This window comes from Somniosus microcephalus, chromosome 29 (assembly GCF_052327205.1).
Source record: "Somniosus microcephalus isolate GS21.2 chromosome 29, FLI_Smic_1.0, whole genome shotgun sequence".
In the NCBI taxonomy this organism is placed as follows: domain Eukaryota; kingdom Metazoa; phylum Chordata; class Chondrichthyes; order Squaliformes; family Somniosidae; genus Somniosus; species Somniosus microcephalus.
Window position 1 is genome coordinate 43,551,246 of NC_141015.1, and position 15,182 is coordinate 43,566,427.

The window sequence follows — 15,182 nt, forward strand, 5'->3', positions numbered from 1 at the left end:
TGCAGTGCTGAGGGAGTGCTGCCCCGTCTGCTCTCTCAGGTGGATGTAAAAGATCCCATGGCACTATTTTGAAGAAGAGCAGGGGGAATTCTCCCCGGTGTCCTGGGGCCAATATTTATCCCTCAACCAACATCAATAAAACAGATTATCTGGTCATTATCGCATTGCTGTTTGTGGGATCTTGCTGTGCACAAATTGGCTGCTGTGTTTCCCACAGCAACCCAGCTTGTGAGGATAATGGAGAGGAACACACATCCCATCGTCCCACTAAGCAGCAGCCTGGTGATATTGGGCAAAGGTTTAAAGCTAAACTTTACACCTGTTATTTGCAGATAGAATTCAAGCAAAGAGGAGATGATTGTTTAAGGAATAGAAAACAGTCAGTATAAGAGCTTCAAAAAACAGTTGCTCCACAGCCTGTGTTTTAAATGATATTGCTACTGCCTGAATGGTTTCTATTTCAGCAGCCACCTGGCCAGGAGAGTGCTGAGAGGTGTTTGGGATGATTTATATCGACGCAATGGGAAACGGTTCTGTAAAAGTGTCAAGGCCTGAGAAGACCAACTCTGTCCCCAGCCTGACGGATCCGTCCTTGGAGATCCTCGAGAAGCTCAGGAGGAAGGTTCTGAGCCTGGAGGAAGAATTGAAGAAGAAGGACGATGAACTGGTGCAAAAGTCAAGGAAAATAAAATCCCTGGAGAAAGAACTGAAAGGAAAACTTTCTCAGATAGACAAGCTTCAGGATGCTATCGGATACAACACCGCCCCTGTGTCCCCCAGCGTCAGCCAGCACAAGAAACTGGTCAGCGTCATAAACGAGGGGCCAAAGCGATTCGCACAGGTGGCGACGGAGATCCACCGACGCTTCAAGGCCAAAGAGGGAGTGTCTGCGGAACCGACCTCTTGGAATTATTACTGTCACAATGTTCACAAGTTCTCCATCGAGCAGATCCGGGTGCGGAAGGACTCCAGGTAAGAAAGCAAACCTCCCTGACCCAGGGGAACAAAGGGTCGCTGGTTCCCCACAACAGAGGGGGCACTGCGGGGGATACATAACCCGCCCTGCCCATAAACCCACCCCCACTCATAAACCCGCCCATAAACACCCCCCGCCCATAAACCCCCCCGCCCATAAACCCCCCGCCCATAAAACCCCCCCGCCCATAAACCCCCCGCCCATAAAACCCCCCCGCCCATAAACCCCCCGCCCATAAAACCCCCCGCCCATAAACCCCCCCGCCCATAAACCCTCCGCCCATAAATCCCCGCCCATAAACCCTCCGCCCATAAATCCCCGCCCATAAACCCCCCACCCATAAACCCCCCCCGCCCAAAAACCCCCCGCCCATAAAACCCCCCCGCCCATAAACCCCCCGCCCATAAACCCTCCGCCCATAAATCCCCGCCCATAAACCCCCCACCCATAAACCCCCGCCGCCCATAAACCCCCCCCATAAACCACCGCCCATAAACCCCCCGCCCATAAACCCCCCCCGCCCATAAACCCCCCTGCCCATAAACCCACCGCCCATAAACCCACCGCCCATAAACCCCCCCCCACGTTTACTACCGGGTTTATTACAGATACTTTAGAGCATGTTGTGTAAACCCTGTCAAATATTCCAGCACAATAATATTCCACTTCCAAGAACTCATGGGTATAGTTGCCATTTTACTCAGGAAAATACACGTTCCTAAAATAACATGAAACCACATCAATGTTCCCTAGAATTCGTTCTCTGGGCCTCACTGTATTTAGAAACACCCTAAAAACAGAACATTATTTTACTTTGTTTCTACCCTCTCTCACTAGGTTAAATGGTGTCTTTCTAGTCTGTGTATAGTCAGTAACTAGAGTCAACTATTAGCACCTTTGCTAAGAATCTAAACAAAGAGTTTAATACAAGCCAAGAAATTCAACTGTTGGGGCACCCCAGCCATACCTGGTCTGATTCTCAGCAAACATCCACCTGGATAGTGGGAATGGACGGCAATCCCCGCCCCCACCCGTCCCAGCCAAGAGACACTGAGGTCAGTTATGGTGGCCCCCATCCCTGCCCTGCCTGAGATCAACAAACTGAACCTTGGCCCGAGCTTCCTGATCTGTTCGGCTCAGTGTCTCGCTGTGCATTGTATTTAAAATTAAGAAAGGGTTCGATAGGGTAGACGTACAGAAGATGTTTCCACTTGTAGGAGACCAAAACTAGGGGCCATCAATATAAGATAGTCACTAATAAATTCAATAAGGGATTTAGGAGAAACTTCTTTACCCAGAGAGTGGTGAGAATGTGGAACTCGCTACCACAGGGAGTGGTTGAGGCGAATAGCAGAGATACATTTAAGGGGAGGCTAGATAAACACATGAGGGAGAAAGGAATAGAAGGATAGGGTGAGATGAAGAGGGGTGGGAGGAGGCTCATGTGGAGCAGAAACACCGGCACGGACCAGTTGGGCCGAATGGCCTGTTTCTGTGTAACCATGTCACTTGTTAGGAGCTGTTAGCCGTAGCTCAGTGTATCACCGTGCGACGTATTTAACCCTTAAATCTTCGGGGGAGCTGGATTCTGAACGTTTGTTGTGATTTTGTGATTTTTTTTTATGATTTAGAGTCAGCTGTGGCTCAGTGGGCCGCACTCTCTCGCCTCTGAGTCAGAAGGTTGTGGGTTCAAGTCCCACTACAGAGACTTGAGCACAAAAATCTAGGCTGACACTCATAGTGCAGTGCTAAGGGCGTGCTGCACTGTCGGAGGTGCCGTCTTTTGGATGAGACGTTAAACCAAGGCCCCGTCTGCTCTCTCAGGTGGACGTAAACATTGAAACTTATAAAATTCTAACAGGACTAGACAGACTAGATGCAGGAAGGATGTTCCCGATGGCGGGGGAGTCCAGAACCAGGGGTCACAGTCTAAAGATAAGGGGTAAGCCATTTAGGACTGAGATGAGGAGGAATTTCTTCACCCAGAGAGTGGTGAACCTGTGGAATTCTCTACCACACAAGGCAGTTGAGGCCAATTCATTAAATATATCCAAGAAGGAGTTAGATATATTTCTTAAGGCTAAAGGGATCAAGGGATATGGGGAGAAAGCAGGGACAGGGTACTGAATTTGGATGATCAGCCATGATCTTATTAAATGGTGGAACAGGCTCGAGGGGCCGAATGGCCTACTCCTGCTCCTATCTTCTATGTTTCTATGTAAAAGATCCCATGGCACTATTTTGAAGAAGAGCAGGGGAGTTCTCCCCGGTGTCCGGGCCATTAATATTTATCCCTCACTCAACAGCACTAATAAACAGATTATCTGGTCATTATCACATTGCTGTTTGTGGGAGCTTGCTGTGCACAAAATGGCCACCACATTTCCCACATTACAAGAGGGACTACACTCAAAGGTACCTCATTGGCTGTAAAGCGCTTTGGGATGTCCAGTGGTTGTGAAGGGCGCTGTAGAAATGCAAGTCTTTCTGTCTTTGTTCATCATGGTGAGTGAAGTCAGTGCTGGGGACATTTTCCCCACTTTGTCTGTCTAGTGTTGGTAGAGCAGATATATTGTTCAGATCCGTCAGTCCTCCAGTGCTCCTAATGTCAACCTCAGAAGATAACATGTGTCGCTAGTATGAATATTTCCTTTGTACACACTAGCCAACCATATTGCCTCTCAGAGTGACACAGCCAATTTGTGCTAATTATAGGCAGGTTTGTCCAATGAGAGCTCAGAGTTGGATGGAGAGAGTTCAGGCTTATTACATCAAACACTTACAGCCAATCGATAGTTGTCTTTCATCCTGAGAGGTAAAGGACAGTATCCATACTCAAGCCACGTTCTGCCCTTAAATCTAACCTTAACTAGATAGCATAATGGAAGTGTTTAACTCTAATGTAATGTAGGCAGAACCTAGGGTTTGCCTGGTAATCACCTGCCGATTGATTGCACGCAGTAATGATCTCAGAATTGCTAATTATCTTACATCGAGGACCGGAAATGCACTGACAGTTGGTTTTCATTTCAACAGCTGCTGTTGAAATAAAAAAAAACTGAGCTGAAATAGAATGAAAGCCATGTATCAAATCGAAACTGTAGATGTTGAAATTCATAACAGATACTGGGGATGATTTAAAGGCTGTAATCTAATCTTTGCGTCCTGAATGTGGTTAGAAATTGCTCGAGTTTCACGCTCTGTTTATCTCGATTAGATTACTGCTATGCAATAACTCCCAGATATTCCTTATTCTGCATTAGTAATCATCTCATTAAAGAGCTAAAGGACACCATTTCCATAAAAGTGTCAGGCAAATCATTCTTCATTTGTTTACAAACACAAATTCAATGGCATAAATAAATCCGTTGCATCACCCGCATGAAACACTGCGACAGAGGCAATATTCCGTCTCTGTTTCTCTTCCTCCCCAAACAACATTGTCCCCTTTAACAGGATGTCAGGGCTTCTGTGTCAGTTGCCAGCTCACTGATGCCTTACAGAGGGGAGTTCTCCCCAGTGTCCTGGCCAATATTTATCCTTCAACCAACATTACTAAAACAGATTATCTGGTTATTATCGCATTGCTGTTTGTGGGAGCTTGCTGTGTGCAAATTGGCTGCCATGTGATGCGCTATCAATTACTCATAAAAGACGGAGAGTTAGGAGAGTAACTAAAAGGCTTTTATTAACAAAGAACAGAGCATGCCTCTCGTGGTTGACTGGTTTCCAAGAAGGCAGGGGGCTGCAGAGCAGTCACCTTTATACCTGGGCCTGTGGGTGGAGCCAGGGGCGGAGCCAGCAGAGGCATGCTGAGGCATGCATAGATACAACAGTATGCAACAACAACAACAACGGTGAACAACAATAACAGTGGTTTACCACATTCACCCCTTGTTTAAAATTGAGTCCGGCGGGGTGAAGTGTACTAAAGGTTCATGTAAGTAAGTCTATCAGGTGGCCTTGTATGCCGTCCTGATCGTCGTGGTGGCGGCGGTGATGGTGCAACATCCAACGTTGAATCTGGCGCCTCATTGGGTGGTTGGGTGGTCAATGACGGGTCCTGGGGCTGTGGCATGCCGTCTACAGGGGTTGGGTTGTGGGTAGTGGTGGATGGCAATGGTAGTGTTTCAGGGGCACCCGAAGGTGCGAGGTCTCGTATGGAGACTGTGTCCTCCCGCAATGGTAGTGTTTCAGGTGCACCCGAAGGTGCGAGGTCTCGTATGGAGACTGTGCCCTCCCGCCCGTCCGGGTACGCCACGTAAGCATACTGGGGGTTGGCGTGGAGGAGGCTCACCCTCTCGACCAGGGGGTCTGTTTTATGGGACCTCACGTGCTTCCGCAGTAGGACGGGTCCTGGAGACGTCAGCCATGTCGGTAGCGAGGTCCCCGATGTGGACTTCCTGGGGAAAGTGAACATTTTTTTGTGGGGGGTGGCATTGGTGGCCGTACAAAGCAGTGACCGAATGGAGTGGAGCGCCGCAGGGAGGACCTCCTGCCAGCGAGAGGTCGGAAGGCCCTTAGATTTTAAGTTTAAGAGGACGGCCTTCCAAACCGTCGCGTTCTCTCTTTCCACCTGGCCGTTCCCCCGGGGGTTGTAGCTGGTGGTTCTGCTTGTAGCAATACCTCTCGTGAGCAGGTACTGACGGAGTTCGTCGCTCATAAAGGATGAGCCCCGGTCGCTATGGATATAGCTAGGGAAGCCGAACAAGGCGAAAAGGTCATTCAGACATTTAATGACCGTGGTACTGGTCATGTCTGGGCACGGGATGGCAAACGGGAAACGGGAGTACTCATCAATTATGTTGAGGAAGTACACGTTGCGGTCAGAGGAGGGGAGGGGCCCTTTAAAATCGACGCTCAGGCGCTCGAAGGGGCGAGTGGCCTTGATCAGGCTTGCTCTGTCTGGCCTATAAAAATGTGGTTTGCACTCGGCACAGATTTGGCAGTTCCTGGTCATGGTCCTGACCTCCTCGATGGAGTAGGGCAGGTTACGGGATTTGATGAAATGGAAGAACCTGGTGACCCCCGGGTGGCAGAGGTCATTGTGGAGGGTCTGCAGTCTATCAACCTGCGCGTTGGCGCATGTACCACGTGATAGGGCATCTGGGGGCTCATTGAGTTTCCCGGGCCGGTACAAGATATCGTAATTGTAGGTGGAGAGTTCAATTCTCCACCTCAAGATCTTGTCGTTCTTGATTTTGCCCCTCTGATTATTATTAAACATAAAAGCTACTGAACACTGGTCAGTGAGCAGGGTAAATCGTTTTCCGGCCAGGTAATGCCTCCAATGTCGCACCGCTTCCACAATGGCCTGGGCCTCCTTTTCGACAGAGGCGTGTCGAATCTCGGGGCCCTGGAGGGTCCTTGAGAAAAAGGCCACGGGTCTCCCCGCCTGGTTAAGGGTTGCAGCTAGGGCGAAGTCGGATGCGTCGCTCTCCACTTGGAAAGGGATGGACTCATCCACTGCGTGCATTGTGGCCTTCGCAATATCTTTTTTTATGAGAGTGAAGGCTGCACATGCCTCTGCTGTCAGGGGGAAGGAGGTGGACTTGATGAGGGGTCTGGCTTTGTCCGCATAGTTGGGCACCCACTGAGCATAGTAAGAGAAAAACCCTAGGCATCTCTTCAGTGCTTTTTGGCAGTGGGGGAGGGGGAGCTCCATAAGGGGGCGCATTCTGTCGGGGTCGGGGCCGATGACTCCGTTCTCCACTACGCAGCCAAGAATGGCGAGGCGCGTGGTGCGAAACATACATTTGTCCTTGTTGTATGTTAGATTCAGCCGCTGGGCCGTACGGAGGAATTTCTCTAGGTTAACGTCATGGTCCTGCTGGTCGTGGCCGCAAATGGTGACGTTGTCTAGGTAGGGGAAGGTGGCCTGCAGTGCGTTCTGGTCAACCATTCGGTCCATCTCCCTTTGGAAGACCGAAACCCCGTTGGTGACGCCGAAGGGGACTCGGAGGAAGTGGTAGAGATGACCGTCAGCTTCAAAAGCTGTGTACTGGCGGTCCTCAGCCCTGATGGGGAGCTGGTGGTATGCCGATTTCAGATCAATCGTCGAGAACACCCGGTATTGTGCTATCTGATTGACCATGTCAGATATGCGGGGGAGTGGGTATGCATCTAACTGGGTGTAGCGATTGATCGTCTGGCTGTAGTCAATAACTAGGCGCTGTTTTTCGCCAGTCTTCACTACCACCACTTGTGCTCGCCATGGGCTAGTGCTACCCTCAATAATCCCTTCCTTCAGGAATATTGCTACTTCAGATTTAATGAAGCTCCTATCCCCGGCACTATACCGCCTGCTTTTGGTAGCGATGGGCTTACAGTCGCGGGTGAGGTTAGCGAACAAGGGCGGGGGGAGACTTTAAGCGTGGAGAGGCTGCAAATGGTGCGCGGCGGGCGATTTAAAAGTTGCTGGCTGCAGACTGTGAGTGGGGGGAGGGGTCCGCCGTACGCTAATGTGACACTTTTAAGGTGGCACTGAAAATCCAACCCCAGTAGAACGGCAGCGCAGAGATGGGGCACGACAAGAAGTTTAAAATTTTTGTATTCTGTGCCCCTTACTGAAAGGGTCACTACACAGTAGCCACCGACGTCTGCTGAATGGGATTTGGAAGCCATAGAGATCCGATGGCGCGTTGGCAGGACCGGGAGAGAGTAACTGCGCACCGTGTCGGGGTGGATAAAGCTCTCCGTGCTCCCGCTGTCGAAAAGGCAGGTAGTGGCACGGCCGTTTACCGTAATGTCCATCATGGACCTGGACAGTTGGTGAGGGAGAGATTGGTCCAGCGTTGCGGAGGCCAGCGTATGGTCGAGCGAGTCGCTGTGGTCGTCAGACGAGGCGGTGGTTGAGTCCGGGTCACCCGCGATTGGAGTTGGGGGCGTCCAAGATGGCGGACAAGATGGCTGCGCCCATGATCCCGATCCCCACGCGGCTGGAGGTGTCCAAGATGGCGGACAAGATGGCTGCCCCCACGGTTCACACGCGGCGCTGCTGGCGTTAGCAGTTTTACCTTTGCAGGCGCTGACGTAGTGTCCTTTCTTCCCGCAGCCAGAGCAGGTAGCGTTTTTCGCCGGGCAGCGTGCTCTGGGGTGTTTTGCCTGGCCACAAAAGTAACATTTCGGGCCCTTGGACATCGCTGCAGCAGTCGGTGCCGGGGGTGGCGGTCCCATGACCCAAGGTTGCGGCGTCCACGGTGCGGAGCGGTTAGGGGAGAATGCGTCCATATTCCGGTGGGCCGCGTCTAGCGAGAGCGCGAGGGACACTGCCTTCTTCAGGTCGATTTCGCCCTTCTCCAACAGTCTCTGCCGGGAGTAGTCGGATTTGAGGCCCGCAACAAAAGCATCTCGGATAAGTCCCTCCGTGTGTGTCGCGGCCGATACCTCTTTACAATCGCAGGCTCGGCCGAGTATCTGTAGTGCCCGTAGGAATGCCTCCACCGATTCCCCGGACTGCTGTTTGCGGGATCTCAGGAGGTGTCTGGCATAAACCGTATTTACCAGGCGTGTGTATTGTCCTTTTAGCAGATCGATAGCCGCCGTGTAGGTAGTCGTGTCCTGGATGAGCGTGTAGACTTGGTGGCCCACCTTGGAGGCCAGGATTTTTAGTTTGTTTCCATCTAGTGTCACGGCTGAGGCTTCCAGGTAAGCTTCGAAGCAACGCAGCCATTGTGCGAACTTGGTAGACGAACCCGCCTCTTGAGGGTCTAGGTCCAGGCATGTTGGTCTGAGGGCATGCAGCAGCGCCTGCTGCTCAGCGTTTGGTGCCGTCCTTTGCTGCAGCTCCTGCTGCTCAGCGTTTGGTGCCGACATTTTGTTTTTGTTAATAAAATTGATGCGCTATCAATTACTCATAAAAGACGGAGAGTTAGGAGAGTAACTAAAAGGCTTTTATTAACAAAGAACAGAGCATGCCTCTCGTGGTTGACTGGTTTCCAAGAAGGCAGGGGGCTGCAGAGCAGTCACCTTTATACCTGGGCCTGTGGGTGGAGCCAGGGGCGGAGCCAGCAGAGGCATGCTGAGGCATGCATAGATACAACAGTGTGCAACAACAACAACAATGGTGAACAACAATAACAGTGGTTTACCACACCATGTTTCCCACATTACAACAATGACTACACTTCAAAAAGTACTTCATTGGCTGTATAGCGCTTTGGGACGTCCTGAGGTTGTGAAAGGCGCTGGAGAAAAGAAAAAGAAAGAACAAACTCCTATTTCTATAGCGCCTTTCACGGCCTCAGGGCATTCCAAAACGCTTTACAGCCCATGTGATGCCCTCCATAGCGAATAGCCAACATTCACTACATGGGTTCATCCATGAAGAAATGTTGGGTTCATTCATTCCAAGAATGTAGCACATGGTCACGACGGGGCTGAGTGATATGATGGGTTTACACGGGTGACTTTCTCACGTTGGTTTGAGTTGGAACTGAACGTACACCTCAGACTCCACCAGAGACAGGAGGGCGGTCGGAGGGCAGGTCACCAGCTTGCTGCTGGTGTCACGATCCTCGTGGAGACCTGGGAACAGCTTCAGCTTGCTGTCTTAGCTGGGAAAGTGAGTCAAGGATGGGAAAAAGGGAAATGAAATTAATTCCCCCCCGCCAACAGAACATTAAAAAAAAATGTTTTTTATTTGTTTATGGGATGTGGGCGTCGCTGGCAAGGCCAGCATTTATTGCCCATCCCTAGTTGCCCTTGAGAAGGTGGTGGTGAGCCACCTTCTTGAACCTCTGCAGTCCGTGTGGTGAAGGTACTCCCACAGTGCTGTTAGGGAGGGAGTTCCAGGATTTTGACCCAGCGACGATGAAGGGACGGCCGATATATGTCCAAGTCAGGATGGTGTGTGACTTGGAGGGGAACTTGGAGGTGGTGGTGTTCCCATGCGCCTGCTGCCCTTGTCCTTCTAGGTGGAAGAGGTCACGGGTTTGGGAGGTGCTGCTGAAGAAGCCTTGGCGAGTTGCTGCAGTGCATCTTGTAGATGGTACTAAATAATGTAGATTGAGTGTTTGAGCAGTGTATTGGGGTGATATTAGCAGTGATGAATTGGACCTGAAGTGTTGGTGGTAACCAAAATAATGATGTATTTGGCAGCTTAAAGAAATTGATCACCGATGCAATAATGCATAACGACTTCCTGAAAAAGCTGGAGCCGCAGCACGTGCGGGAGATTGTGGAATGTATGTACGAGAGGAGCTATCAGAAAACAGACCTCGTCATCCAGGAGGGAGAACCAGGAAACCATCTCTATGTCCTGGCAGGTGGGTCCGAATGTATTGGCGACTGGCCAGTTAGTAACATCCGACTGATGGTCAGTAATGGTTCATGCACGGCTTGTGATGCTCAATATTGCTCTTGCTTAGGGCACAGTTCATGTGATGAAAACCAGGAACATCTGTGTTTCTCCACAAACAGCAGCACAGCGTTCAGTACACAGGGGCAATAGGGCAACATCAGGGGAAAGGGAACAGAAATTCCCCTTTCTGACAGGCCTTGTAATTCTATAGATTCCAGTCATTTTTCATTTACCCCTTTGATTTTGTCCCTCTATTATAGTAACAGATCCTAACCTTAAAATGTACCGTCCCTTCCCCTTTCCCCTTTCCCCGTCCCTCCCCCCTTTCCCCTTTCTCCTTCCCCTTTCCCCCTTCCCCCTTTCTCCTTCCCCTTTCCCCCTTCCCCCTTTCTCCTTCCCCCTTTCTCCTTCCCCCTTCCCCCTTTCTCCTTCCCCTTCCCCCTTTCTCCATCCCCCTTTCTCCTTCCCCCTTCCCCCTTCCTTGTCCCCCTTTCCCCCTCTTCTTCCCCTTTCCCCTTCCCTTCCCCCTTTCCCCTTCCCCTTCCCCCTTCCCCCTTTCCCCGTCCCTTCCCCTTCCCTTCCCCCTTTCCCCTTTCTCCTTCCCCCTTCCCCCTTCCTTGTCCCCCTTTCCCCCTCTCCTTCCCCTTTCCCCCTTCCCCCTTTCTCCTTCCCCCTTTCTCCTTCCCCCTTCCCCCTTTCTCCTTCCCCTTCCCCCTTTCTCCATCCCCCTTTCTCCTTCCCCCTTCCCCCTTCCTTGTCCCCCTTTCCCCCTCTTCTTCCCCTTTCCCCTTCCCTTCCCCCTTTCCCCTTCCCCCTTCCCCCTTTCCCCGTCCCTTCCCCTTCCCTTCCCCCTTTCCCCTTTCTCCTTCCCCCTTCCCCCTTCCTTGTCCCCCTTTCCCCCTCTTCTTCCCCTTTCTCCTTCCCCCTTTCCCCTTCCTCCTTTTCCCCCGAGTGGGATTGTCCTAAGACCGTCCGTTGTAATTTCTTAGAAAGTTGATTCTCTGAGGTTTGAAGGGCTGAGTTAAGTGTTTGTTGAAAGTCCTGTTGATATGTGGATTGCCGTGTGCATGTCTGCTGTCCAATTTAGGGCCAAGTACTTTTTGAAAACTGCAATTTGACACTATTTAATACGAAAAATATAATACTGCTCCCCAATTGTGAATGTGAAACAGTTGTGTGTGACAAAGACTATTGTACTGGTGGCAACAGAGGAATGCACGCGACGGTGATTGAACTACAGCTGAACATTGACCTGGGACTTGTGCTCGCCAGTGTGCAGATGTCTTAGAGCTGGTCCCACTCCATTAAACACTGAACACGGTGCATCACTTTAACTGATTAGAATCAAGCCTCTAGCTAATCAGACAACTCTTATGTGTTGTAGAAAGTGGAATCTGTGCAGTCCGTTATAGCTTATTAATGATAACTATGGCCACATAGAAGTCATGTTACAAGATTAGCTATCCATGTATGCTTTAGAATCATTTTTAACAATGCTTTCCAGATTGCTGTAACTTTGTCAACTCACTTGTAATGATCAGTTACCATACTGTGAAAATACTGGTCAGAGGATAGGATCATTAGGAACAGGAGGAGGCCATTCAGCCCCTCGGGCCTGCTCCAACATTCAATCAGATCACGGCTGATCTGCACCTCATCTCCATCTACCCGCCTTTTCTCCATACCCCTTGATACTCTTGCCTAATAAAAATCTGTCCCACTCAGTCTTGATAGTTCCAATTGACCCCCAGCACCCATAGCTTTTTGGGGGAATGAAAGTTCCAGATTTCTATTACCCTTTGTGTGAAAAAGTGCTTTGTGATTTCGCATCTGAACGGCCTGGCTCTAATTTTAAGATGATGTCCCCCTTGTTCTGGACTAAAGGATCCTGGTTCTACCTATTATGTCCGTGTATAATTGAGACACGGACAGCAGGAGTTGATTATAACAAGTCTTTACTGAATGGAGACAAACGGGAAACTGAAACTACAGAAGATTGCTAGGACCTTTTAGACAGGGGTGGTCACTGCCGGTACTGCAGTCTGAGACCAGTTATTCCCTTAAAGGTACATACACAACAATTCCTCCCCTTTTAGATAAACAGTACATAACATTCATTTAACAGCTAAATAATAACTAATTACAATTACAATTACGGTTGCTAGATACATTGGTTGAGGTTAAGCAATTATAAGTTCAGTCTTTGAGGAGGCTTCCAGATTCTGTCTGGATAACGCCTCTTTGGGGTATCAGGTTCTTCTGGTGAGGTTGAGTCGGGATCAATGTCGTTGTTTGGTTCATCTGCTTCCAATATCACCGATTCTGCGGTAGATGCAATTGGTACTTCGGTTTCATCGCCAGGTGTATCAGATCGTGGTGTGGAGTTGACGTTTTCCAGTGACTCTAGAATCTGGTCAGCATGGCGTCTTACAATGCTCTCTCCAACGTCCACGGTATACATTAGAGGTCCTTGCCGTGTACAGGTCGTTCCTGGCTGCCATTTCTCTGTGCGGTAGTTCCGGGCCAAAACTGGTTGGCCTATCTTAAAACTCCTGGTCAGCCTTTCATTCATATTCTGAAACTGCCTGTTCTCCACATCTCTTCTGACGTTTGGCTTAACCAAATCCAAGCGGCATCGTAGTCTTCGATTGAAGAACATCATGGCTGGAGTTTGGTTGGTAACCGCATGTGTCGCATTCCGGTAGGCAAACAAGAAGTTATCCACCTTGTGTTGTAGGGGTATATCTTCATTACACATTGCCTTGATAGCCTTCTTGAATGTTTGAACAAACCTCTCGGCCAATCCATTCATGGCTGGATGATATGGGGCGGATGTGTAATGCTTAACACCATTGTTCTTTAAGAACCTCCGGAACTCTTCAGACACAAACTGTGGTCCATTGTCAGAGCAAATCTGTTCAGGCAGCCCATTCCTGGCGAACATGGTTCGTAAGACTGTGATAGTTTTTTCTGTGGTGGTTGAGGACATTTTTATTACCTCTGGCCACTTTGAATGTGCATCCACCGCAATTAAAAACATCGAGTCCATAAAGGGACCAGCAAAATCAATGTGCACCCTTTGCCATGGAGATGAGGGCCACTCCCATGGATGTAGAGGGGCTTGTGGTGGGGCGTTTTGGACCTTCTGGCATCCTGTACAGCTCTTGGTCATCTCTTCGATTTCTCTATCGATTCCCGGCCACCACACAAACGCTCTGGCTAAGTTCTTCATTTTTACCCCTCCCAGATGACCCTCATGAAGCTCATTGAGCACTCTATCCTTCAATTTGGGTGGAATTACTACTCTGGATCCACACATCAAGGTTCCTCTGCACACTGACAGCTGTTCTCTTCTCGGCAAGAATGCTGGCAGCAGTGGTTCGCCATGTGCTGGCCATCCCTTCACCGTTAAATCATAGACCCAGGAGTGTGTCGGGTCATTTCGTGTTTCCTTTTCTATGTTTGCATTCGTCGCAGGGAAACATTCGACTATAGTCGAGTGGAATAACTCCACTGGATCCACTGCCAGTTCTTCTTCCACCGTCGGCAACGGTAGGCGCGACAATCCATCAGCATTCCCATGCTGTTTAGTTCCTTTGTACTTGATGTCATATTGGTGTGCCCCTAGGAAAAGGGACCACCTCTGTAGCCGTTGTGCCGTCATTATCGGTACGCCCTTCTGAGGGTTGAAAATGGAGACGAGAGGTTGATGATCAGTTAGTAGAGTAAATTTCTGACCGTGCAGGTAGTGATTGAACTTCTTCACCCCCCACACCAGGCTGAGGGCCTCTCTGTCAATCTGGGCGTAGTTACGCTCGGCTGAAGTTAACGAGCGTGACGCAAAAGCTATGGGCCTCTCTGAACCATCAAGGAATTTATGTGACAGTACCGCCCCAATGCCGTAGGGAGATGCATCACACGCCAGTCTTATCGGTAGTGATGGGTTGTAGTGAGCCAATACTTCTCTTGAAGTGATTAGGCCCTTACTCTTCTGAAAGGCCCACTTACATTCATCGCTCCATTTCCATGCTACTCCCGTTCATAGTAGGGCGTTCAGTGGATGCAGAATTGTGGACAAATTCGGCAAAAACTTATGGTAGCAATTCACCAATCCGAGGAATGACCTCAGTTGTGACACATTTTCAGGCGCCGGAGCCATAACTACTGCTTCAATTTTGTCAGGGGACTTATGCAACCCCTCTTCATCAATCACGTGGCCACAATACGATATCTGTTTCTTAAAAAACTCGCACTTGGGGCGATTGGCTCGCAGCCCATGTTCACGTAGTCTAGTGAGCACCTGCTCTAGGTTGGCAAGGTGTTCACTGTCATCTTCACCTGTCACTAGGATGTCGTCTAAGTAACACTGAGTCCCCGGAATCCCTTGCAGGACTTGTTCTATCGCTCTTTGCCATATCGCCGGAGCTGATGCTACTCCGAATACCAGTCGATTATACTGGTAAAGACCTTTGTGAGTGTTTATCGTGAGATACTTCCTAGAGGATTCTTCAACCTCCATCTGCAAATATGCTTGTGCTAGGTCAATTTTTGTAAAACGCTTCCCTCCAGATAGTGAGGCGAAGATATCTTCTATCCTTGGAAGAGGATATTGTACTGTGTGAAGGACTGGGTTCACTGTCACTTTGAAGTCCCCACAGATGCGAACCTTCCTTGGCTCCTCAGACTTATCACTTAACGTTTTCTTCATGACAGGAACGATGGGTGTCGCCCACTCGCTCCAGTCTACCTTAGATAACACGCCTGCATTCTCCAGATTCTCCAGCTCTGCCTCGATAGCTGGGCGAATTGCATATGGTACCGGTCTTGCTTTGAAAAACTTGGGAATTGCATTCTCCTCTATTTTTACCGAGGCGGTTACGCCTTTAAGAGTGCCCAGTTCTTGTT

The 15,182-nt window shown here is 49.8% G+C and overlaps 1 protein-coding gene across 2 annotated transcripts in view; it reads left to right on the forward strand.

Annotated features, from left to right (window-relative positions):
• Window positions 1-477: 477 nt before the first annotated feature.
• Window positions 478-15,182, forward strand: part of prkg2l (protein kinase cGMP-dependent 2, like) — a 77,662-nt gene continuing 62,957 nt past the window's right edge. For both annotated transcript variants that reach the window (XM_085970731.1, XM_085970732.1), the window contains exons 1-2: window positions 478-972; window positions 10,076-10,242. In XM_085970731.1, the coding sequence (XP_085826857.1) occupies window positions 503-972; window positions 10,076-10,242 (637 nt within the window). In that variant the 5' untranslated portion in view covers window positions 478-502. The remainder of the gene's footprint in view (window positions 973-10,075; window positions 10,243-15,182) is intronic.